Source organism: Microcebus murinus, chromosome 6 (assembly GCF_040939455.1).
Source record: "Microcebus murinus isolate Inina chromosome 6, M.murinus_Inina_mat1.0, whole genome shotgun sequence".
Taxonomy (NCBI): domain Eukaryota; kingdom Metazoa; phylum Chordata; class Mammalia; order Primates; family Cheirogaleidae; genus Microcebus; species Microcebus murinus.
In genome coordinates, this window is record NC_134109.1 from 29,108,276 (window position 1) to 29,132,160 (window position 23,885).

Below are 23,885 nucleotides of genomic sequence, written 5' to 3' on the forward strand. Positions count from 1 at the left end.
GCATTAGGAGCCCCAGCAGCACCACCAAGCTGGGTGGGGCTCGCTGGGCAGTGCCTGCAACGCTGCCAGTGGCCGTGGTGTCCTGGGAGTTGTCACCTCCGCTCTGCTCAATCATGCGTTCGGTCAGTGGTGGGTCCTCCTGGGGCTACTGAGCCTCGTGAGGTCTTCCTGGGACTGGGGGCACATGCCGGAGACGGGAGCTCTCCAGGCAAACCGGGCACCCCCCGTGTTCTGTTTTAATTGCTTCTCCCTTCAGCTGACACCGTGTGGAACTCGGATCATCAATCTGCAGGTTAGAAGAACAACTACCTTCTCTCAGGAGATGTTACAGCTCATAAAAAATGTACAGGGGATGCTCTTCGCTGTGAGTTTTGATTTTTAACTCGTGCTCTGCCATGTGGCAGAGAGTGTCAAGGCAGGGATGTGGGAGAGGAGGCAGAGGTGGCAAAGAGGGACTGTCCTCGTTCTGGGAAAGTGCCCAGAGAAGGGGGCAGGACGTGGCCAGATAACTCAGCAGGGCGTCCTGCTTCAGAACTGCGAGGCTCCTGCCTTGCAGATGAAAAGCTGTGAGCTTCCAGAGGCTCTCGGCAGACAGCTGTGTCCGTGGGCCCTCCCACTGGGGACGGAGCCCTGGCTCGGCTCGGGCGGGCTGGGAAAGGAGGCAGAGAGGCAGTCCCTGCCACAGGGCGCTCACAGCTGCAGCAAATGCCTTGCTGGCCGCGCCCCTCCCAGCCCTGGAGACGGAGCCCCCTATCTCAGCTCACAGACTCACCCAGAAGAAAATGAGCAAAAGGGACTTCAAATTCTATTATAGCTTCATAGAAATCATTCCTTAAAGGATCCAGGGTGACATGTTTAGGCCCCTCCGTCCCACATTCTGAAGCTCTGCTATAAATTTGGTCACTTGGCTACTTAACTGGCCTGAGTGCACTGTGTAAAAATGTTAGGCTCTAAGCACCCTTTTCCCCAGAGAGATGTGAGGGAGCGCGGAAGGGCGGATGTGGAGAGGCACTTTGCAATTTATCCACGTGGGTTCTGGGCAGTCTCTTGTCCTGCCACGCTCCAACGCCAGTAGCCTGGGCCCCTGGCCAATCCTGGGGAGAAGGGACGACCCCAGCACGGCCAGCACAGCACATTGGCAGGGTCCTTTAGTCGAGCCCTACAGCACAGCTCCCAGGGGCTGCCATTTCCATGGACCAAGGTGGAGGCGTGTCTGCCCGCGCTGGACAAAGGGGAAGCGGGGTCAGCTCTGAATCCTTGGGACCTAGTTCCTGGGAGGCGCTAAACCAGCATCTGCGGTGGAAGGAGTGAACACAAAGGGGCGGAGAAGAAGCCACCTTGTGACGGGTGAGCAGAGTCCTGAAGTTGCGTGATTTAAAACTGAGCCTCCCTGCAACGTATCCGATTATGCCGAATACCATAAAAATGGAACTTGGGCCTCCAGAGAGGATTTTAGAAGCTCTTGGGTTATGCTTTTCCTCTTTTCCCTGTTGCTCTGTTTTCTTTACTCCCTTCCTGTTGTGGATCGGAGAGGTGATCCTCTTAAGTCTGGATTTATGCCTGTACGCTGGGGCACAGACTCGGCTCTGGCGCGCTAACACGCGCTCACACACGCTTTCACCCCAGATTAAAGGTAGCCCTCCTGGCAGGGGGCAAGGAGCTGGCAGAGACGCAGGAGGTGACGGCAGGAGGAAGCACTGAACACCTGCCAGGGACACACTTCTCGGTGCACTCCGAGCCCTGAGCATAACGCATATTTTGTAAAACTGGTCTGAACTGATAAGTGGCTCTGGCTACACCGAGGCTTTCCAGAATGAATGCCTCAGACTGAGCAAGGCGGAAGCTGAGCCAGCAGGTGCTCCTGGGACCCTCACAATGACCAGGACCCTGTGGTCATCCTTCAAACTCCCTGTAACAGTGCGGGCAGAAGAGGGTCATAAGACTACTTGTGGGCTGAGACAGAGTTAGGTAAAGGGGAACCTTGATACCACTTCATCTTGGGGACCCATGGGGGTGGGGGAGAAGGGGAGATGGGAAGGATGCCCAGCTGTGGCTCACAGGGCCCATGCTGGGGTGGAACCCAGGACTGAGCTGGCCACACCGAGAGGCCACATGCGTACACCAAGCTGGCCACAGAGGGGCATAGCCTGGGAGGCTGGTCTGAGCACCACTCCAGTGAAGAGTATTAGACGTCAAACCTTCTGTTACAAATACTTTGTTAGGCATTGAAGCTCTGGGTTGTGTTTGAATGTGCTTCAGCATAAGGAAAGTACACATGAGTCATAACCAAAAATAAGGTGCTGGACCTTATCTAGTTTACAGTGGACACATGGGTGCCTAGAAAGGTGTGGGTGGCATCTACTCCCCCCAGGACTTTGTGTTGTGAGAGAGTCCCACTATCACCGCTTTGCTCACACCGTCTTCCACCTTGGAATGTTCTCCCCACCCTTCTTTGCCTATTGACATCCTGCGTGTTCTTCAAAGTCCAGGTACGACTTATCTACTGTGGCTTACATTGATTTCTCTCTCCCGTAAATAATTCCAAAATAGTTTTTAGAGTTTACACTCATTTATGTACATTTAGTGATTTGATCGTTCCTTGCATTTTTTTCATCAAGAACCTACCAGGTTGTTGCAGGCAAAGGTCATACATCCTGACTTGCACCCCTCAGCAGACTCTCGCGGGGCTTGATACGGAATAGGTGTGGCATAAATATCACTTCATTTAAGTATGAGTTCAAACTTCAAATTCATAACATGGATTTTGAACATTAACATTGGAGGGTCAAACTTTTTAAACAGGGGGATAAAAAAAATAACAAATTAAAAAAAAAAGAAGAAAAAAACATTGGAGGGGACAGTCCTTAGCCTGTGGTATATGCTCTGACTTTTTAAAGTCAAAAACTGTTTAAAAGTTATTAAAACCCTTTTAAAGAAAATAGCACTGGAAGATGGGAATTAACCTGGTATAAAAAAGAGAACATTGTGCAAAGGGGAGAGGAAGAGAGAGAGAGAGAGAGAGAGAGAGAGAGAGAGAGAGAGAGAGAGAGAGATTGATCCATCTTACCCATTAATAAGCACCAGTTTGCTAAGATCACTCAGAGGGCTTAGATAAGTCATGTTTTCCGTGGGTCCCTGATTCTTCAAGTAATACGATCAAAGGATGAATAAACAAGTCCCCACATCTTTCACAACCAAGGGGCCTTTTCCTTTTAATGCACCCCTTTTTCATCCACTTATATTGGACCCCATATTTTGAATGTTTCATTTTTTTTCTCCTATCAATCGGTAATTATTAACACATTTCCCTCAAAAAGTATTAGTTATAGACCAATAGAAACAACTAGATGTCCTCACTGGCATCAGATGATCAGAGTAACCACTGCATGGAGCTGACAGAATTCCTTAAAAAAGGAAGAGGCATATTCTAATTAGCTTGTCCAGTTACGTTTCCAGTTATTGAGTGATATTTACTTTGGCTCTTTGAAATTCTGAAATGTGCTTATTAACTCCTCTCTCTTCTGTTCAGCTCAGGACCCTAGACTGGGAAGTTTTGGAGGAGAGAGCCTCTGAAATGCCCCACCCCCGCCCCGAAGTTCCGTGATTCTACGGTTGTTCCCAAAGGATGGTATCGTCAAATCCATCTGTTTAATTACTATTCAGGACTTGTTCCCAATTAGTTGAACAAATGTCATCCGGACTTCAACTAAAAAAATGCTTAGTGTTGGTAGGTGCTATTATGGTGGTAACAAGTTGCATATTTTAATTTGCTCTTCTCCATTTCAACCTTAGATTAGCTGGCATTTGAATTTGAACCCTGATGATGTTTTATTGAGAAAGGGAGATACGGACAGGTGGAGAGACAGATTATGCAAATGTCTTCACACACATTCTGCACACAGCTCACACCTTGCAGAGATTTACCTGAGGTTTTCGGAACTGAACTCGGACTCCAGGAATCGTAGGAACTGGTCCCGCCCCACCTGGTCCTTCAATATCTCGTCGAAAGAGAAGCCCCATCTTTTTACTCGCTGCTGGCTGGGCTCTTTGCTTTGGGGTGGAGGGAGAAGGTTTAAAACATGGTCAATACCAGGGAAAAGCCTGTGTCCTATTTTCTTCTGTGACTCAGATCCATCCTGCTGCCACATACTGAAGGAAAACGTCTCATAGTGAAGGGACAGATTCTACAAAAGCTGCACAAATTCAAAATTGTAGACTTTGTACACCAACAGTAACAAACAGTGAAAAAGGTCCTCTAAAGGAGGCACGTGAAAGGGACAGTGTCCAGGAAGGGTCACCAGGGTGCCCAGTGGCTGCTGTCTACAGGAAGCAATGCCACCATCCACTGGGGCTCCCTAGACCATTCCCGTCAATTATGGGCCCAACTCCATCATTTTTTCACTTTCACTATAACCGAGGATGCTTCTGGAACCCAACCTTTCATCAGAGACATCGTCCTCTATCCCTTGCCCCTTCTTCCATCCACGGGGGAAGAAACTAGGGTCCTGTTTAGAGTCGAGTGAAGTCAGAAATGCATCAGCTCATCCAGGATAAACTGTATTCACTTGTTCAGAGGCAGGACGTTGCCTTCGCTTATTGAGTTAACAGCCACGTACGGTGCTTACGACAGGCTAGACGTTGTTCCAAGCATTTCACATCTGCTAGTTCGCTGAGTCCTCACAACTACTCTAGGACAAATGTGCTAGTACTATTCCCATTTTCCAGATAGGGAAACTGAGGCCTGGTGACAGTGTGCCTAAGGACACATAGCTAGGAAGTGTTAGAGTCAAGGATCACATCTAGACCACGTGCCCCAGAGGGCAGCTCTTAACGCTGCTGCGCTGCGTGCCTCACCTTGGCCACCGTCTCACTTGCAGACTAGAGAAGGGGTGCTGGTCTTATTCTTCTGGCAGTGGACTATGAGAATAGTTCCTTCATCTTCTGTCCTTCCATTAAACTTCACTCACTGTATTTATTCCACTGACCCTTCAAGCAGCAATAGGGTTCTTTTTTTTTTAGCATATTATGGGGGTACAAGTGTTAAGGTTACATATATTGCCCATGCCCCCCTCCCCCCTCGAGTAAGAGCTTCAAGTGTGACCATCCCCCAAACATTGCACATCTTACTTGTTGTGGTTGTATATACCCATCCCCTCCTCCCCCCACCCACCCTCCGGACACCCGATAAATGTTACTCCTATATGTCCACTTAGGAGTTGATCCGTTAATACCAATTTGCTGGTGAGTACATGTGGTGCTTGTTTTTCCATTCTTGAGATACATCACTTAGTTGAATGGATTCCAGCTGTATCCAAGAATATACAAGAGGTGCTATAGCAATAGGGTTCTAAAACAAAGTCACCTGCTATATAGCTCCTTCCTGCTCAAGGTGTGGCCTGTGGACCAGAGCAGGATCCCACCCACTGGCTGAACCAGAACCTAGAGTTGAACAAGATCCCCGGGTGATTTATGTCCGCATAAATCACATTTGGGAAACACGGGTCTAGCAATATTTAAAAATAGACACATACTTTTTATTCTTTCTAACACACAGTAAATGAATAAAATCATATATCCTCTTATTATGGAGTTGACATATTCTCAATATTTACCTTAGAAATTACGCTTAGGGAGGAGGGGAAGAGAGCTTGTGTGTTGGAAGGCTTGGACAAGCAAATAACTCTGGACGGGCGCTGTCCAATGAAACCTCCTGTGATGATGGAAATATGCTATAACTGTGAGATACTGAGCACTTCAAAGGCGGCCAGTGTGACTGAGGAACTTGCTTTTACAATTTATTCAATTTTAATAATTAAAGCTTAAAATTAAATGGCCACACATGGCTAGTGGCTACTGTATCAGGTACACAGCTCGAGACACAAACCATCCCAACCCAACTACTTCTGCACAGATAGACAAAATTAGCAACAGCAGTATTTCCAGTTCCCAGGACGGTGACCAACAGATCACGTACTTGGGGATCAGGGAGTCCCTTACTGTACAACTTTGTGTTTCTAGGCATAGCTCAATAGGGTCACAGCTGGAAACTAAGTCCATCAGGTCAAAGAATGGGGAATTCCATGTAAGAGCTCTCCCTGCCCAGGTAAATTTTTGGGGTGAGCCGGAAAGCTTGGAGTGTCACTTTGGATATAGAGTCAGAGGGAGGCCCAGGACAGAAGTCAGTAATATCTAGGAAGCTACAAGGTTACCCCCTTTCAGCAGAAATAAGGGGGCCTGGAGAGACAGGATATCCTGGTGTACCAGTTTCTTGGGAGTGTCATGACAAAGTACTAACAAACTGGGTGGCTTTAACACAACAGAAATTTATTCTCTCACAGTTCTGGAGGCTAGCCGTCCAGAATCAAGTTGGTGGCAGGGTCATGCTCTCTTGGAAAGCATTAAGGGAAAATCTGTTCCATACTCTTCGCTTCTGATGTTGCAGCAATGCCTGGCATTCTTCAGCTTATAGACACATTGCTCCAATCTCTCCTCTGCCATCTCATAGCATCCTCCCTGTGTTTCCGTGTCTGTGTCTCTATTTTCTCTTATACAGACACCACTCATATTGGATTAGGGGCCCACCCTACTGCAATATGACCTCATCTTAACTAACTGCATCTGCGACAACTCTATTTCCAAATAGAATTTGGAGATTCTGAGGTTCTGGGAAGAACATGAATTTGGGGGTGATGCTATTAACCATATATACTTGGGTTTCCTCACCTGTCCATTATTCTCAATCCTATTTCTACAACTAGATGCTCCACATCTTCTCCTTGTTTTCCTGGTACTATTTGGCCATTGGGATTCCTTTCTATTAAAAGCTTCTTGGATACAACTTCCCTATACATATCTTTCTTGTACCACTTGGGCACTTCCAACATCATCCACTGTAAGGTTCAAGGACAGACTTGAACATGTTGCCTCCACTAAATGGTCTCTTGTGGTTATATGGTAATTCTGAAAATTAAAATATCTCTCAACATCGATCCCCAGGTAACTGGGCAATAACTCTTCCTTGGCCAAACTCAAGCAAATAATCCATCCCTTTATTTATATCCATTGTGCAGAGGTGCTTCCTTGCAATGTATTCTTTATTACAGCTTTGTATCATCAATTGTGTTTTTAAGAGTTTATGCCATTGTCTTGCCAGCTGTCTTGGGAGCTCTCTGAGGATGGAGACTGTGCCTCCTGGTGTCTCTGCATTCACCACAGTGCTTTTCACATGGCAAGATGCTACAAGAATCAATAAAAAAATGTGCACAGTGGTGTGGGTGGCGTGTCCTTATCCTGACAGTGTTTTCTAATCACTAGCTGGATGCCTTTTTCTAACTCTTATTTGTCCTCTGTGCCCATTGAAGCTCACCAAATTCCTGCCTCCATCTGGGCAGTCCAAGCCAACATGTCCCAAAGACAGGTGGCCCTCCAAGGGCATCTATCTTTCATTCCAGATGATCTCCCAGCTAAAGGACACAGAGGAAATCTCCCAAATGGAGAATAAGAAAGCCAGGTTCAGAGAAGCAACCATCTGTGACAATGCTCATTTCTGCAGGGCCCTCATAGTGCTATGCATGGTGCAAGGAGCTGTCCTTACAGTGCTTGCTCCACTTAAATCTCAACATAAGCCAGGGAAGCAGATATTTATACTTAAATTTCCATGGTTCAAAAGAGGTCAGATTGTCCAAGGCCACATAGCTGGTGAGTGGCAGTCTGGAATTGGAACCCAGGTCTGCCTGTCTCCAAAGGCTATTCTTTTTTGCACTTCACCACCCTGCCTTCTACTGTATTCCCTCATTTGATGTCTAAACTAAGACTTGGGTAAAGATGTAAAACTACCTTCAAAATCCCTTTTTTTTTTTTTTTTTTTAAAGAGTCAGGGTCTTGTTCTGTCTCCCAGGCTGGAGTTCAGTGGTACGGTCATTTTCTCAGCAGACTTGAACTCTTGGGCTCAAGCAATCTTCCCACATCAGCCTTCCAAGTAGTTGGGACTACAGATATGCATCACCATGCCCAGCTAACTTTTTTAAAAAATTTAAAGTTTTTTAGAGACAAGGTCTCACTAAGTTGCCCAGGCTGGTCTTGAACTCCTGGCCTCAAATGATCCTCCTGCCTCAGCCTTCTAAATAGTTGAGATTGCAGGCATGAGCCACCATGCCCAGCCAAAATACTTTTGAGTTATGTTATAGACTGAATGTTTGTGTCCCCCTTCAATTCATATATTGAAGTCTTGATCCCCAATGTGATGGTATTAGGAGGTGGGGCCTTTGGTAAGTGATTAGAGTATGAATGGGATTAGTGCCCTTACAAGAGGCTCCAGAGAGCTCTCTTGCCTTTCTGCCATGTGGGGCACAGTGAGAAGACAGCCTTCTATGAACCAGAAAGCAAGCCCTCCTAAGACTCTGAATTTGCCAGCACCTTGATCTTGGCCTTCCCGGCCTCCAGAACTGTGAGAAATAAATTTCTGTTGTTTATAAGCCACACAGTCTATGGCATTTTTGTTATAATAGCTCAAATGAACTAAGACAGGTTACAGAAAATTACAAAAGAAGGAAACAGTTCCTTAAAGATAAAATATACAATGACCCCATCTCAGAGCCAAGGCTCTGGAATAAATAATCACAATTTTACTTCACATCCCAAGAACAACCTGAGGGGCCTGAATGCTCCAATGGGGAGTTGTCCAGTTATTTACTGCTGTGTAACAAACCACCCCAAACGCAAAGGCTTAAAACAGCAATTTATCTTTCTCTCTCACTATACTGTGTGTCAACTGGGCTTGACTGAGTGGCTGTCGCTTGGGATCTCTCTCATGTAGTTGGCTGGCAGCCAGGGTGGGGTCACTTGAAGGTTTGACTGGGATCCAGGATGGCAGCTGATGCCGGGCATTGGCCAGAGTGTCCACACACGGCCTCTCCAGTGCCCTTGGACGTCTCGAAGTGTGGCAGATGGGTTCCAAAAGGGAATGTCTCAAGGGCAAATGTTTCAAACAACTAAGGTAGAAGCCACAGGGGTTCTGTATGACCTGTTCTCAGAATGTCCCTTCTGCCACACTCTATTGGTCAAGCAAGACACCAAGACCAGTCCCGATGGAAAGAGAGGGGGTGTCCCCTCTTGATATAAGGAGCAGCACGTGCATGCAGAGAGGGAAGGCACTCACTGATGAGCCATGTTTGGGGACCGACTACCACAGGAAAGGAGCTTGACTAATATCCTGGACCAACAGTTCTGCCAAATGCACTGTGTCTGGGCAGCTCAGGGACAATCTCTGCCTCTCAGCAGCTCAGGCTGGCTGGGAGTAGATGCGGACGCCCAAGCAGGACAAGCCAAGTTCCCTGTAGCTCTGCTCACGGGCCTGACACCCAGCAGAGAGGAGACCTAAACTTACGTCACGTGGAGACAGCAAATCACAAACCACATGTTGCTGGCCACACCAGGGTGTCATCAGACTCCAGCACCTGGTTAATGGCACTCCCAGAAACATGTCCCAAACACCTCCCTGGGACCCTCTCCTGGTGGTGTTTAGATGACCGAATTCTCTCCAACTGCGATCTGGCACCTTTTGGCTGATTTTTCCTCAATGATAAGCCCTGGCTATCACTATTTTCTTTAATTAAACTTTATTCTCAGAATTTACATTGTATGCACTTGAAGTGTAGCATGTCCATTCTTTAAAACAGTAGCTTTTCATTTATTTCCCTCTGAATATACACTTTCTTATTATTGGACTTCTGCATCTAATAGTTCACCTGAGAAGAAGAGGGGATTAAAGCCTGATTTTCTGTTATTTATGCTACATCCTGTGTCATCCTGTCATTATTCTGTCAGTTGCTCTCAAATCCTCCACCGAGCTGTCTGGAGCCTCCCTATGCCACAGACCGTGTATTCTCCATCTTTGCAGGATCTAGATGTCATCTGTAACGTCCTCTGCCCCGGCCATCACGGCGAGTCTGCCTGGGCCCCTCCACCAGCCCAGGGGAGTGCGAGCCCAGCTGGGATGGACATGAGGTCCTGAGCCAGTCCTGCCCTATCACACACTGCCCTGCTCTCCCACGCTCGCCAAAACCTCCTCCCGTGAAGCTCTTGCGAGGGTGAGAGGCTTTGCTGGAATTCGAGGGTCTCGAGAAGGGGGTACATATTGCACCTCCTGGCAGCCCACAATTTAAAAATCACATGCTCGACAGTCCTGCTTTAGGAAAGTTCTTGGTTGTCTCGGGGCTGGGATTTCCCTGCCTCACACAGACTAGTTTCTGTCACCTTCTGGCTCCTCTCCCACACCTGCTCCTCAGGGGCCCTTAGCTGTTCCCTCTCAGGAACAGAGATTTCATTTGCCTCGTTTTCTCAGCAGCACAGCACAACCCTCTCCCTTTGTTGTTCAAGTTTCTGCCAGTGCCCCTACCCTTAGGGCCTTCCTTTCTGCCCCAAGTGGCTTAATGTCCCTTGCCAAGCAAGGAGGAATTCTGGTGCCAGGTGGTGTTTTACTTTCTGTGCTACATTTGTAGCCCGAGAGACTTTCCTGCTCTGAATACAGTGCATAGTAGGTTTCATCTAGTTAGGTCAGGCGTGAAGATCAGAGTAGATGCCTGAACAGTAAGAGCAGAACTCGAGCATGGGTTGTAGGGGCAGGTAGCACCCCCTTGGGGAAAACGTGCTAAATAAGTTCAGATAAACCAACAGGCCAGGTGACTGCAATTTTTCTAAACTATTATATGCTGCTTTGCTGCCTTTCAAGAACAAAAGAGGAAATTCACTTTATCATGGTGAATTAGGTTCACGTGCTTACCTCCCTTCGTCTTCCAAATACCAACAAAATGATCAAATAAAGAGTCACTTATCTGTCCATCCTCCTTCCGACCTCTATAGTGCCTGCTGTATGCCATACAGGCCTAGGTGCTAAAATAGTTTTCAGTCCTATTTACAAAGTGAATGAGAGGCAGGAGGCGACTGAACCACTGAAGGGATGGAGTGGCCACTTTAGACTGGTGGTCACAGGAAGTCTTTCTGAGGAAGAGACCCAATGGTGAGTGACACTTGGATGAGAAGGAAAGCCAGCCATGCCAGGGTCTGGGGGAAGAGTGGCCCAGGAAGAGGGAACAGGCAAGAGCCTGGAGTTCAGTGAAGTATAAAAAACCCCAAACCTGGTACGTAGAGGCAAAGACATTTCCTATCAGCAGATGATAAACTTTGAGGAATTTCAGAAAGGTGTGAAGCAGAGGACTGAACCTGTGACGTAGCTGAGTGAGAGCGGCCTATCATTTCAGTAGAGACATCAGAGAAGAGACCGGATGGGTGTCCCCAACAGAAGCCTGGGAAAGCCCCAAGCTGTGAGCAGCAGGACTGGAAGCAGAGGCAGTGGGTGGGTGCCAGACGCGGCATATGGGAGACATTAGACATTCGGAAATATGCAACAGGCTCCACATGGCAGAAAGGGTTTGCTGAGCTAAAGTGATGGTCCCTGGTCAGCTTCCGATATGGGCAATATGACCAAGCGATGGCGCTCCCGTTAACCTAAGGGCAGTGCAGCAGATAAGCAGAGAAGAGACAACTCTGCAAGCGCTGTGAGGCAGGGAGATTTCTAAAGACGCTCTAGCTCCCTCCCTACTTCTCGGTGGTGTCGGCGGATCTAACTGGGTTCTCCTAAGACCCGTCAGCAGAGGGAGAAGAGTGGACTTGCTGGGAAGCACCCTGGCGGGGAGGACAGCAGAAACTCCACTGGGCCGGAAACACAGTGGAGCACGGCTGCAGGGATGTCATGCTAGGAAGGTGGGGATGGAAGGTGGGGCTCTACCACCTGAGGTCCCCTGTGGCCACCTGTCTCACTCTGAGAGGACGACCCAGTCCTTCAGTCTGTTCTTGGACCACATACCTGGGACCCAGAAGGGACCCTGACAATTTACCTGTGTCCACCCATTCATACACTCAGGTGACGTCCTGAAGCTGCGTGAACTGCTCAGAGGAAAGCCAGGGAACTCAGTGAGCCACCCAGGAAGCACCGAGAGTGCCCGCTGCCACCCGACACATGTGTATTTTTAATGGGCACCCCAGGTGGTCCTTGCTCGCAGCACGGTTTGAGAACAACTGACCCACACAATTGCTGAGGGACCCTCGCCAGCCCCCCACATGGTTCTAGACCAGGGCTGCATGTTAGCATCACCTGGGAAGATGAAAAAACAAAACAAAAACAAAAAACACCACCAATGCCTCATTGCCGGAAATGCTGAATTAATTGGCTTTGAGTGGGGCCAGGGCATTAGTATTTTAAATAAATCCCCATGTGGTGCAGGATTAAAAGCCGAAACCTTCATTTATCAAAATGAGCAGTCCTCCAAGTTGCTGGGCATATGAAAAGAATGATCTGCTCTGAGCAGTGATCAGAGTAATGAAGCAACGACTAGAAACAACCGCCCTCCAATAAGTAACCCTCAATGAAACAGACTAAGTGGCAGAAACAGAGGAGAGAGATGAAAATATGAAAAAAAAACCAGAAATATAAAAAAAAATCTGTACCACATCTTCAGGGGGATTCAAGATTGTGAATACTGACAGAACAGAGCAGGCTGCTAAGAACAGAGCAGCCCAAGAAGTTAGATTAAGAAGCCTTGGGAAACAGAAGCATGACTGTCCACCACTCCTCCCAGCACTCAGCAGGAAAAGAGAAACCCAGGAAAGCACAAACTCACAGAACGAACACCACTGAAAATCAGACTGAGGACCCTGAAGAGCAGTCCCAGGCAACCTTTCCTGTGAATATGGAGTGAAGACTAAGGGATGGAAATTATGACAGAGAAAATATAAGAGATATGGCAGCTTTCCATTCCAGAGACCCAGAATTCCCACAAAAGGATTTCCTGAAAGACAAAGGCACAGCAAAAGAGCAGCAGTAATTTAAATAACTACATAAATAAATAAATAAGAGAAAAAATCCTGAGTTAAAGAAAGAGTTAAGTTCTTGGATTAGATCAAAAGGAGCTACCTAGGGCATATCAGAAATATTAAAAAGAAGATACATACTAAAGATACATTCTACATATTATTTTTTAAATGTTCATAGAAATATAAGTTAAAAAAATGTTGGTTTAAAATATATCAGGTTTAAAATATTCCTCAGGGAAGAATGAGATTTACTTTTTTTTTTGGAGATGGAGTCTCTCTCTGTCACCTGGGATAGAGTGGCCTGTGGCACAACAACCTCAAAGTCCCGGGCTCAAGTGATCCTCCTGCTTCAGCCTCCCAGAATGCTAGGATTACAGGCATGAGCCACCGCGTCTGGTCAAGAATGGGATTTAGAGGAGGTAAAGGAAACTTCTACTTTCTGCGATTATTTGTATGAATGAATGACATTTTCAATTAAAACATTTAAAAGTAAATAGGACTAGAATAGAAACTAGAGTTTTAAAAAAGCTAATATAAAACTTGACTAATAGAGCAAGCTGAGAAAAAGAAACAAGAAGAAAGAATGAGGTTGAGAAAATACCTCAGGCAAAAGATAAAATATATGATTTCAGTAAATACGACTGTTTTAATTCCAATATCCAAAGCAAAACATACCAACAGAAAAATGGGCAAGGACACGGGAACAGGCAAGTCACAAAAGAAAAATGTATATCTAATGATCATGTGAAAAGATTCTCAAGTACATTAACAAAGAAATAAAAAGTAAAATGAGAAGTTTTTTACATGTATCATATTTGCAAAGATAAAAAGATGGATAATGCTTGGGTTCATAAGGATGTGGGGAAATGGGCACTTTTAAGCTAAGGGTATGAAAACAATTTGTTATGGTTTTGCTCAGGAGAGGTCTGGGAACATGAACTAAAATTAAAATAAGCATCCCATTCTTAATTCTACTCCTGGAAAATTTATACTAAAGAAAACATTGGACTTGTATGTAAGGATGTTCCTTGAGTCATTGTTTATGACAGCAAAAAAAAAAAAAAAAGAAAGGATACAACCTCAATATTTATGGCCCAGGGATTGGTAAGATAAATTTTACCTCATTCATGCCAAAGGACATTATGTAGCTATTAAAAAGCATAAGGTGGATCCACGTGTGTTTATATGTATAGATTGTCATGATATATTATTAACTAAAAATTATTGAACAAGCATGTGTAATGAACCCAATCATACAAAATAATGGGTGATAATATATGCATAAAAAATCCAAAGGGACAGACCCTAGAACTTTCTGAGTTCACGGTACCCTTAGTGTCTCAGTAAATTTTCCACAGTGCCCCTGGGGCAAAAGAAATACCTAACAGTTTCATTAATTAAGGTCATGACCAATCAACTCAGTATGTATTTATGTCCTAACAACTCAGTAGCTGTTTAAAATATATATAAATTGAAAGAAAAAATATTTTAATTTCATTCTTAAATAATCACAACATACACCTATTGGGCACAGCACATTTTCATAAACTTTGGAATCAGATCATATCCTATCACTCTCATTTCCAACTGCATGTTGATTTTTGCACAGTATTTGCTTTTTATCCCAGAAACTGCTCTGAAAACCCAGATTTGCAAAGAGGAGAGACATCATCGCAAGGGATATAATGTTCTCTGAAGTTGAAACTGAATTACCTTAAGCTAGTAGTTCATTCAGTATCTGACCTGTGCCCAACACCACTGTGTTTCGTTCAAATATTTAGAGTCTCCTGTGGTCACGGCGTGAGTCCTGCAGTGCCCCAGGGTGCCCTGGCGCGGTGAGGGAACCACAGCTTCAGACCATAAACAAAAGCTCTTCCTGGAAGATGAGATCGGCTTGGAGGAGGAGAGAATTATTTCCTTTGGGCACATCTGGATAGTTTGAACTTTCATAATGCGCATCTATGACTTTTATTCCTTTTTAGAAGGTTTTTCCATTTCTGGGAAAGATGCTAAAGAAAGAGCAAGCGTGCAATACAATGTGAGAGTGATAGAGAAATGAAACCTGAAATAACAGGCCGTCCAGCCGAGGGCAGGGGGTGCGAGGACTCAGCACGCCGGACTCATTTGCCTCGCTTTCTGTAATTCTGAAAGTGATCCACGTCTCTCTGGGCTTCAGTTCCTCGGCTATGAAGTAGACACCCCAGGGCTTCCCTCACGGGGAAGGAGCTACCGCCTGGAATTCCTGCTGCCAGATACTCCCTAAGACCAGAGTGATGCAAATCCTGCCTCTGGAGCCCTCTGCCTGGGTTCCAGTCCTAGCTCAGCCACGTACGATTGGTGTGACCTTGGGCAAGTCCATGACCTCCTCTGTGCCTCAGTTTCCTCATCTGCTCAACGGTGAGAATAAAAATGTTTACCCATTGAGGGGATTCAATGGGAGACACTTACCATGGGGTGTGGCCAGTAGACAGTAAGTACTCGCGATTATTGTTACTACTGTTGCTGTCAAACATGGAAAAAAAAAAATGGACCCACAGATTCTTTCCTTCCAGCAGCTAGAACTAGGGAATGGTAAGGGACTGTCCCAAAGGGTCAGAGAGAGTTCAGAGGGAAGCCACAAAGGATCTATGCGCAAATCAAAGCTATAAGGAGGTAGGAACTGTGAGAAAGTAGAACTCAGTTGGGACGTTACTTGAGGGATTTCTGTTCTAGCAATAAAAAGAATCAAATTAAGATAGGAAATAAGGTAATCTTATGATCTTATGGATTTTTTTTTCTACATCCTTCCTCCTCCCAAAGCTAAAAACATTTTTTTTTACCTCATTTCTATGTCCCACAAAGTGACATCGTCGCTGATCCAAGGATTGGATGGCTCAGCTGGTGTTATCAAAGGATCATATTCCACATACTGTTCCGTGTACGCAATTAAGCTGCAAGAGGGAAGCAAAGAATGTCACTGATTTCCTAAAAAACACCCTTTTATTCTGTTTTACACAAATATCATAGCAGTCTTCATACAGTTCTAAATTAAAGGTAAAAATTATTTCCATTCTCACTTCCCACATATCAAATCATACTGTTTTCATCTGTCCTTCTCATTAAGAACATATCACTTTTGCATTGCTGCAGTCATAGTATGCAACATCACATGCATTTTATGTCTTTTTTCCCCCCTTGACTCTTCACCTGAACCTTGGTGCATTGCTCCCTGGTTATGCTAGCCTTATTGATACACTAGTCCAAACCTGCTTCTGCATTGCTCACCCGCAGAGGCTATGGATCTCAAGGCATCTGGAGCACAAGGAGATACTAGGGTTCCATCAGCCTTCCAGCCCAGCCCTCCCAACTGAAGGAGGGCTTTCTTATTATAAAGACTTTACATCCTGGCATACCACAAGGAGTTAACGTAAGCATTTTTCCAAAAAGGCAACTTATTTTTTCTAGTTATAATTACAAACGAATAGATATTTTAATCTAATAGATTAACATAATTTATTTTAACTAATAGTTTATTTAAATTAAACTAATTTTTTTATTTTTATCAAAATGCATGTAGGTAGTTAAAAGAATAAAATAGAATGAAATAATTATATATATTAAAAAAGCAAAGGCAATGATTTTTCGCTCTTATCCCTTGTCAGAAAGTCATTAACTTCCTACCTTCTGTTTCTTCTAACATTTACCTGTATATTTTTAAATTATGTGCTTTTATAGCTGTTCTTGATTTATCAATTTTAGACAAAGATTTAAGTTTCTATCCAGCAGTTCCCAATTTGCCTCTCCTTTTCCTTTAACAATCCTCCAAATAGACTTGTAAAACAATTTTTGTTAAATCAATTAACCTAGATAGAAATTGCTTGCGAGTCAATTAAGTAGCATATCACTTTTTTAAACAAACCTCTAAAAACCAGTGTTTTAACAAACCGGTAAAAACATCAAGCAATAATTTTTCCACGTCATAAACACGTCAAATCATCAATCAGTTCCTTCCCCCGTCTCCTGGAGGTCCTCTGCCCCAAAGTCATGAGTCTTCTTGCTCCAATCTGGGCTGTTTTCTCTATAAACTTGATGTAAAATCATCGTCCCAGAACTCCCTTCCCTTCCGTGTCGGAGCCCTTGTTCCCTGGATGCTATTAATATGTCTGCTTCTTGGTTTTACTCTCTGGTCATGCAGAAGCACATCCTTTAGCAGTTTCCTAACAAGGGGCACACCAGAGGCCTTGCAGGTCTAAAAATGTTTTTGTTTTCTCTCCATACTTGACTGATACCGGTGGACATAGAACACTAGGTTAAAAATTCTTCTCCTTCAGAATTTTCAGGCATTGCTCCACTTTTTTGGGGGGCATCCCATGTTACTATTGAGAAGTCTGGATCCATTTTGATTCTGTTCTTTTGTTCAGCTTCTTTTCTCTCTGTCAACTTAGAATCTTCTCTTTATTGCTAGAGTGCTCTGAAATGTATGGCTCTTGTTTTTATTCACTGTGCTGGGCACCATGTGCAATATGTAAAAATTTTTTCTGAGAAATTTTACACTATTTCTTTGCTAATTTCATACCCTCCATTTTCTTTGTTTTCTTGTTCTATAATTTTTTAAAAAGTATCGGACATCCTGAATTGTTAATCTGTTAATAATATTCCCTCCCATCTTTCAACTCCTTGTCTTTTTGTCTTTTGACCTTTTCTTTTTATTGTGAGCTGTCACTTTCTTACATTTCTAGCGTTCACACTCTTGGTTATCATAGTATCTAGTTCTTGTCTTATGGATGAAATATCTTCTCATATCGCAGAATATATTATTGTATATATTTTTATTGTAAGTTTCAATATACAATACAATATATTTTTATATATTTATAAATATATAAAAATATATTTAAATATAAACAAATAAATTAAATTAATAAATTTATAAATAAATTAAATAAATAAATAAATATATAAATATATTTAAATATAAATAAATAAGTTAATAAATTAATAAAATTAAATAAATAAATATAAATATATTTATTTTTTCAATACAATATATTTTTATTGTAAGTTTCTTCTGTTTGTTGAATTGGTTTTGGTTTCTCCAAGTTCCTTTTTTCTGTTTATTTTGATTGCACACTTTCACGTTGGGGCTTTCCTTGAGTGTCTAGAAAATCTCTGGACATCTGTTTGTGCTTTAAGAGTGAGGCCCTAACACCTGCTTAGAGGCTGAATGTGGGTGTGGACAGGGCTTGTCACTGATGGGCTTTAGCGTCGGGTGAGGGGGCAGTTTGCCAGTCTTGTCACTAGAGCTTCAAATGAGGGAAGAATCTGGCATCTCTCCTCTGGGGACATCTATTTTTCCCTAGAGCAGGGGTTGGCAAGCTCTTTCTGCAAGGCCCAAATAGGCTTTGTGGGCCAGATGGTGTTTGTTGCAACTATTCTGCACCATGAAAACAGCCACAGACAACTTTCAAACAAATACGTGTGATTGTGTTCCAATAAAACTTTATTTGGAAAAACAGAATTAAGCAGATTTGGCCCACAGGTTGTAATTTGACAGTCTCTAGCCTTCGGGTAGAGAGTGGGGGAGGGGAGGGGCCAAAGGTTTGTTGGGGCTCAGAACATGATACCCTAGAGTATGGCACCTTGGCCTGCTGAGTACTTTGCACTACAGGAGACTGAAACGGCCTCAGAAGCAAAGTCTTTCCGATCTTCTCCCATCCTCCTATCTCCTGCCCTCTTCTTCCTCCTGAGCAAGTCATAGAAACAAGAATTTTTATTCCCCAAGGGAGGTCAGGGAAACTAGAACCCTTTTCTCCCAAAGCTGGCCATAAAACCTAGAAAAGCCACTCTCCCCCTTCTCCCTGGAAGACCCTCATTCCAAAGGGGTCCTGCCCCTGCCCTACACCTGGGAAGAAGGGATGCTACTCAGAGAGGCCAAGAAGAATCTGAACAGACAGGCCTTGCTGGGTTGCCCCCTCCGTCTGTTACTATTAGATCATTCTCTTTTGTCCAGTCACATTTCTACATGGCTGTCCATTCTTCTGAGAACCTAAGCACAAAAATAGTTTTCCCTGGGTCTTTGGGTATTCATTTCTGAAGTCTCCTGTGTCACACAAAACTCTGCTGAGCTACATTTGTCATGCTTTTCTCTTGTTAATCTGTCTTCTGTTATCGGAGTCCTGGCTGTGAACCTCACCATGGGGAGGAAAGGGAACACGGCTTTCTGGCCCTCCTGGTCCCACAGTTTAGTATGTGGAACTTCCATTAATGCTCTTGTTTTAAGCTGACCCCTTAGGGTATCTGACATGCTGAGTTCTGAGCTCATGTGGCTCAATTTCTCTGGAGTATAAACTGCTCATCCCCTCTGGCAGTGGTGAGTGGGAGAGATTGTCTCCTGGTGGGGCAGGAGGGGTCCGAAGCTTCTGGAGACAGACTTGACCGTCCCTCAGCTGTTAGCCCACGCCTCATTCTCCCCTCCATGGTCCCTGCGCCTCCCAGAGCCAAGGCCAGATTTGGCTCACTCACTCTGGATCAATAACTGGCTCACTCTGTCACAATAACTTCCACTCCCAACACGTCACTTGTCCCATTCACTTTTTTTTTTAAATTAAATTTTAAAACATTTCAGGCATACAGAAAGTTATAAACACTGTAAGCAATCACCATTGTACTCACTGCCCAGTTAAAAAATTGAAACGTGACAAACAGAGAAACAGGAGCCTGTGGTTATGTTCCCCAATTCTGTAGACTTTCTATCTTGGAAAAATGTGTTGAAACCATTAATCTGTTAATGTCTTTACCTTGTGAGTTCATACTATTTTTATTTCCTTAGTGACATGTTGCTTTGGGGGAAAGAGAGAAGATAAACATGTCTACAATATTGTCTTGAGTGAATTTATTATAAGTTGCTTAATCATTTACTTTTTATTAGACACAGACTTTAAATTTTCTTTCAGTATACACAGTGCTATAGTAGAACGCCATTGTTCATAGAGGTTTTTTCATCTGCTGGGCTATTTATTTAGAATTCACATCCATCAGTTGAATTACTTGGCCAAAAGGTATAAATATTTTTACGGTATCGATCCACAACAGAACTCTTCCCCAAGCAATGCCAGCTTGTGCGTCAGCAATTCCTTTCGCAGCGGCGAAGTCAGAGCCATAATTCCTACCACTGAATTGCAAAGGGCAAGCATGTCCAATTAGCTTACTGCTGAAAGTGTAGCGAAATTAGTGAGCGTCTCCATCTCATTGCTACTCAAAGTGTGACCCTGTAAGCCAGCAGCACAACTATCACCTGGGAGCTTGTTAGAAATGCAGGCTCCCAGGCGCCACCCCAGACCTCCCGAGTTGAAATCTGTATTTTAATAAGATCCCCAGGTGATTAAAGTTTGAGAAGAGCCACATCTTATCCCTCAATTTTTCTGAAGGGTTCAGGACACAAGATATTTGATTCATCAAGTCAAAATGAAGGAGCCTCCGCTAATTTTGGTTTTAAAGATGGACGTGGATTTTTCTGACACCTTCGAGCCTCCTCACCATCCTGGGTGTAGACCATCACCTAGGGTAGAAGAAGCAGTGGTCCGGGTTGAAAAGCCTTGCTTTTAATTCCTGCTGGAGCCAGTTAACTGATCTTTGTCAAGTTTACCACATGCTATCTAATGGCCTTGCTGAGCTCTCAGGACCACTGGGTTAGAAAATGGGACAGCATCTCAAGAGAATCTTGAAAATCCTCTACAAATATAAAATATCTGATTGAAACCACTGTGCGCAGGGGAGACACCTCATCTGTCCTGTAAATCTCCTGCAAGGTATGCACACGTCTTGCCCAGGCACGGCTACATCCATAAGAGCTCTACAGCATCGCGGGCAGAACGAACCGTCCAGGGGGCTCTAAGAGGTCCCTCCGGCAGGAAGGATCAAGCCACAAGTCGGCGCTGCAACAGGGAGCCTCTCTTTTGCCACTTGGGCTGATTTTACTCTTCCCGAGAGAAATGGCATTGCATGTGGGGGGAATGCATTAGTTTCCTAGTGCTGCTGTAACACATTACTACAAACTTGGTGTCTGAAAACGACAGAAGTTTATACTCAGTTTTGGAGGCCAGAAGTCTGAAATCAAGGTGTTGCAGGGCCACACCCCCTCCCAAGGCTCGAGGGGAGAATCCTTCCTTGCTTCTTCTGGCTTCTGGTGGCTCCAGGCATGCCTGGGCCTGTAGCCGAGTAGCTCCAACCTCTGCGTTTGTCATCACATGGCCCTCTCCTCTGTGTCTGTGTCATCTTCTCTGTTTTCTCTTATAAGGACACTGGTCATTGGATTAGGTCCTTCTAGATAATCCATGATGATCTTATCTTGAGATCCTTAATTACATCTGCAAAGACTCTTTTCCCAAAAGAGGCCACATTCACTGGTTCCACAGGTTAGGACTTGGACGTATCTTTTTGGGGGACCCTGGAGACAAAAGTGACTCCATCTTGGATGCTAATCTGCCTTGTTGTCTTCTGAATAAGCCCAGTCCTGTGAATACCTCCTGGTTCCTTTATTTACTATCCTTAGTGTAATAACATGTATTTATTGCTATAAATCCTGCTTTTAGATCCAGGCAACCCTGATGTTATCGCACAAATTATAGGCTGTGACACACACAGCATTCTAGCCTGTTCTAGAGGGTGTCCTTGAATTGTCTCTGCAGCGCACGTACCCACTTTCACCGTGGTGTATAAGCCCTGGGTATGGGGAGTAAGGGTGTGGAGATCCACCTGTCTTGCTGCCATCCAAGACCACACTCCCATCCATAAGCTCGTAAAATCTCCCTTTACTGACAAACTGGATTTGTCTGTTTTGTTCTTTGGTTCCTCAGCTCCTGCTGCCTTTGGGGACCGCTTTGTGTCTTATTCAACCCACTGCAAGCAACATGAAAGAACCTGGCCACCTATCTCCTTTGCTGAGATCATCACAGAGGCTAACCAGCGGCAGGTCACCTACATCCTGTTCAAGGGTGACGGGCCGTACTGAGGCGCTCTAAGGTCTCTGAGTTATGATGAGGCATCGAGGGTTGTCCTGATTATGACACATTTGGGCATCTGTGGCTCTCAGAATCTGAGATGATGGGTACAGTCTAGAGGGCTCCCCTCAGCCCCCCTGTCCTCTAGGATGCCTGCCCTGGCCATTCCAAGCATCTCAGGCTCAGCTGGCTTTGTAGCTCAAATAAAAGACATCAACTTGGCAGCCCAAGGCAAAAGGTGGGGCCTTTTTATAACTAGTTAGTTGCAAGTGATGGGGGGAGTTTTTTAAAAAACCAAAAATAGATTTCCCTGAAGTGGAACATAAGGGTTAAAAACTGAAATTTCCTCTTCTTCTCCCTCCCCTGGCCCTCAGATTCCAATGCGACAGGCTGGGATTTAATTAGATCCCTCCTCAGCTATGGTTTCTCGGACCCTCCCACCTGAGAAGGAGGTGTCCAATCAGCCAGGTCGGGTCCCATGGACAAGTCCCCAGATGGAACCCTGAATGAGCGCTGGGGCGAGGAGAGAGCAGGGGAGGCTCCAGGGAGGCTGGGGTGAGAATCAGCCGGCACTCGGGCACCTAAGGAGCCCGTGGGTCCGGCTGCCTGTCACTGCACCACCGGCAATGAAGGCAGCTGTCTGCTGACCAGCCCAAGGCAGCGGCATCTGAAAAGGCCAGAAAGCAACTAAGGATATGGGACGAGATATGCGATGACTCAAGCTATAATGAAACACAGGCTCACAGCCAGATCTGCTTTAGGGAAATTTGGGAATACCTTCAGAGAAGTGGGTGGAGGAGAGGTGGTGAGATTTAATGGGGACGTTTGTTCAAGAGAACGTGATGGAGCTCAAGGCAGGATTTTGTAACTACCACGTTAAGAGCACAAGATAAGGCTTTGTCGCAGGCATGAAGCATGACTGGCGTGGTTCCTGTGAGCTAGCGCTGCATCGCGCCTTCTCAGATAAAGGTCCGGGAAGCATCAGGACATACTGTGGAGGAACACGTGGAGAGGGGTACAAGCTTCTTTGCAGAAAGTCCTGACCATCCGAACCAAGGCACCAGCGCTAAAGGCATGATCAGCTTATCAGTTGGTCAGTGTCACTGATGAGTGGTTTTGGTCAGAAGGGAACTTTATTGTACTAGGAGAGGGACCTCTATTTGAGTAAGTTACACAAATGAAGTTTAGAGGCTCTGTAAAGGAAACAGTGAAATTATATGGGCATGCGTATTTTGAATGCTGCATTTTATTGATGTAGGAAGTACTGAATCACCAGCATTAGACATACATGTCTTGGGGCTGTAAGAGGGACTCCTGGTCAGCAAGGCACATGGAGATGCCCGTATGTTAAAGAGAAAGAGGATGAACAATTTGATCTTCTTGAGATTCCAAGAGAAGGGGAGAGATCAGGGTTTTATATTCATTTCTAATGGCTGCTGTAACAAATTATCACATATTTAGTACCTTGACACAATACAAAAGTATTGTCTTACAGTCGTAAGGGCTAGAAGTCCGAAATGAGTCTCACTGGGATAACATCCAAGTGTGAGCAGAACAGCATTCCTTCCGGGAGCTCTTGGTTAGAATGCGTTTCCTTGGGGTGGGGAACCTGTGGCTCTGTGGCCACATGTGGCCTTCTGGAGCCTTGAGTGCAGCTTTTTGACAGAATCCAAATTTTACAGAACAAATCCTTTTATTAAAAAGCGTTTGGCAGAGAAAGATGAAGCTTTTCCTGCCTCCTTTGGTGCCTACAAAAGAACAATCTTGGCTGGGTGCAGTGGCTCATTCCTATAATCCTCGCACTCTGGGAGGCCGAGGCAGAAGGATTGCTTAAGGTCAGGAGTTCGAGACCAGCCTGAGCAAGAGCAAGACCCCCGTCTGTACTAAAAAAATAATAATAATAGAAAAAATTAGCTGGGCATGGTGGCACATACCTGTAGTCCCAGCTACTTGGGAGGCTGAGGCAGGATTGCTTGAGGTTGCTGTGAGCTAGGCTGATGCCATGGCACTCTAGCCCTGGCAACAGAGTGAGATTCT

The 23,885-nt window shown here is 44.9% G+C and overlaps 1 protein-coding gene across 5 annotated transcripts in view; it reads right to left on the bottom strand.

Annotated features, from left to right (window-relative positions):
* Positions 1–23,885, bottom strand: part of RGS6 (regulator of G protein signaling 6) — a 520,723-nt gene that overhangs the window by 49,632 nt on the left and 447,206 nt on the right. For all 5 annotated transcript variants that reach the window (XM_076003888.1, XM_076003890.1, XM_076003889.1 and 2 more), the window contains exons 13-14: positions 15,690–15,800; positions 3,925–4,050 (exon numbers count right to left, since the gene is read on the bottom strand). In XM_076003888.1, coding sequence (XP_075860003.1) covers positions 3,925–4,050; positions 15,690–15,800 — 237 coding nt within the window. The remainder of the gene's footprint in view (positions 1–3,924; positions 4,051–15,689; positions 15,801–23,885) is intronic.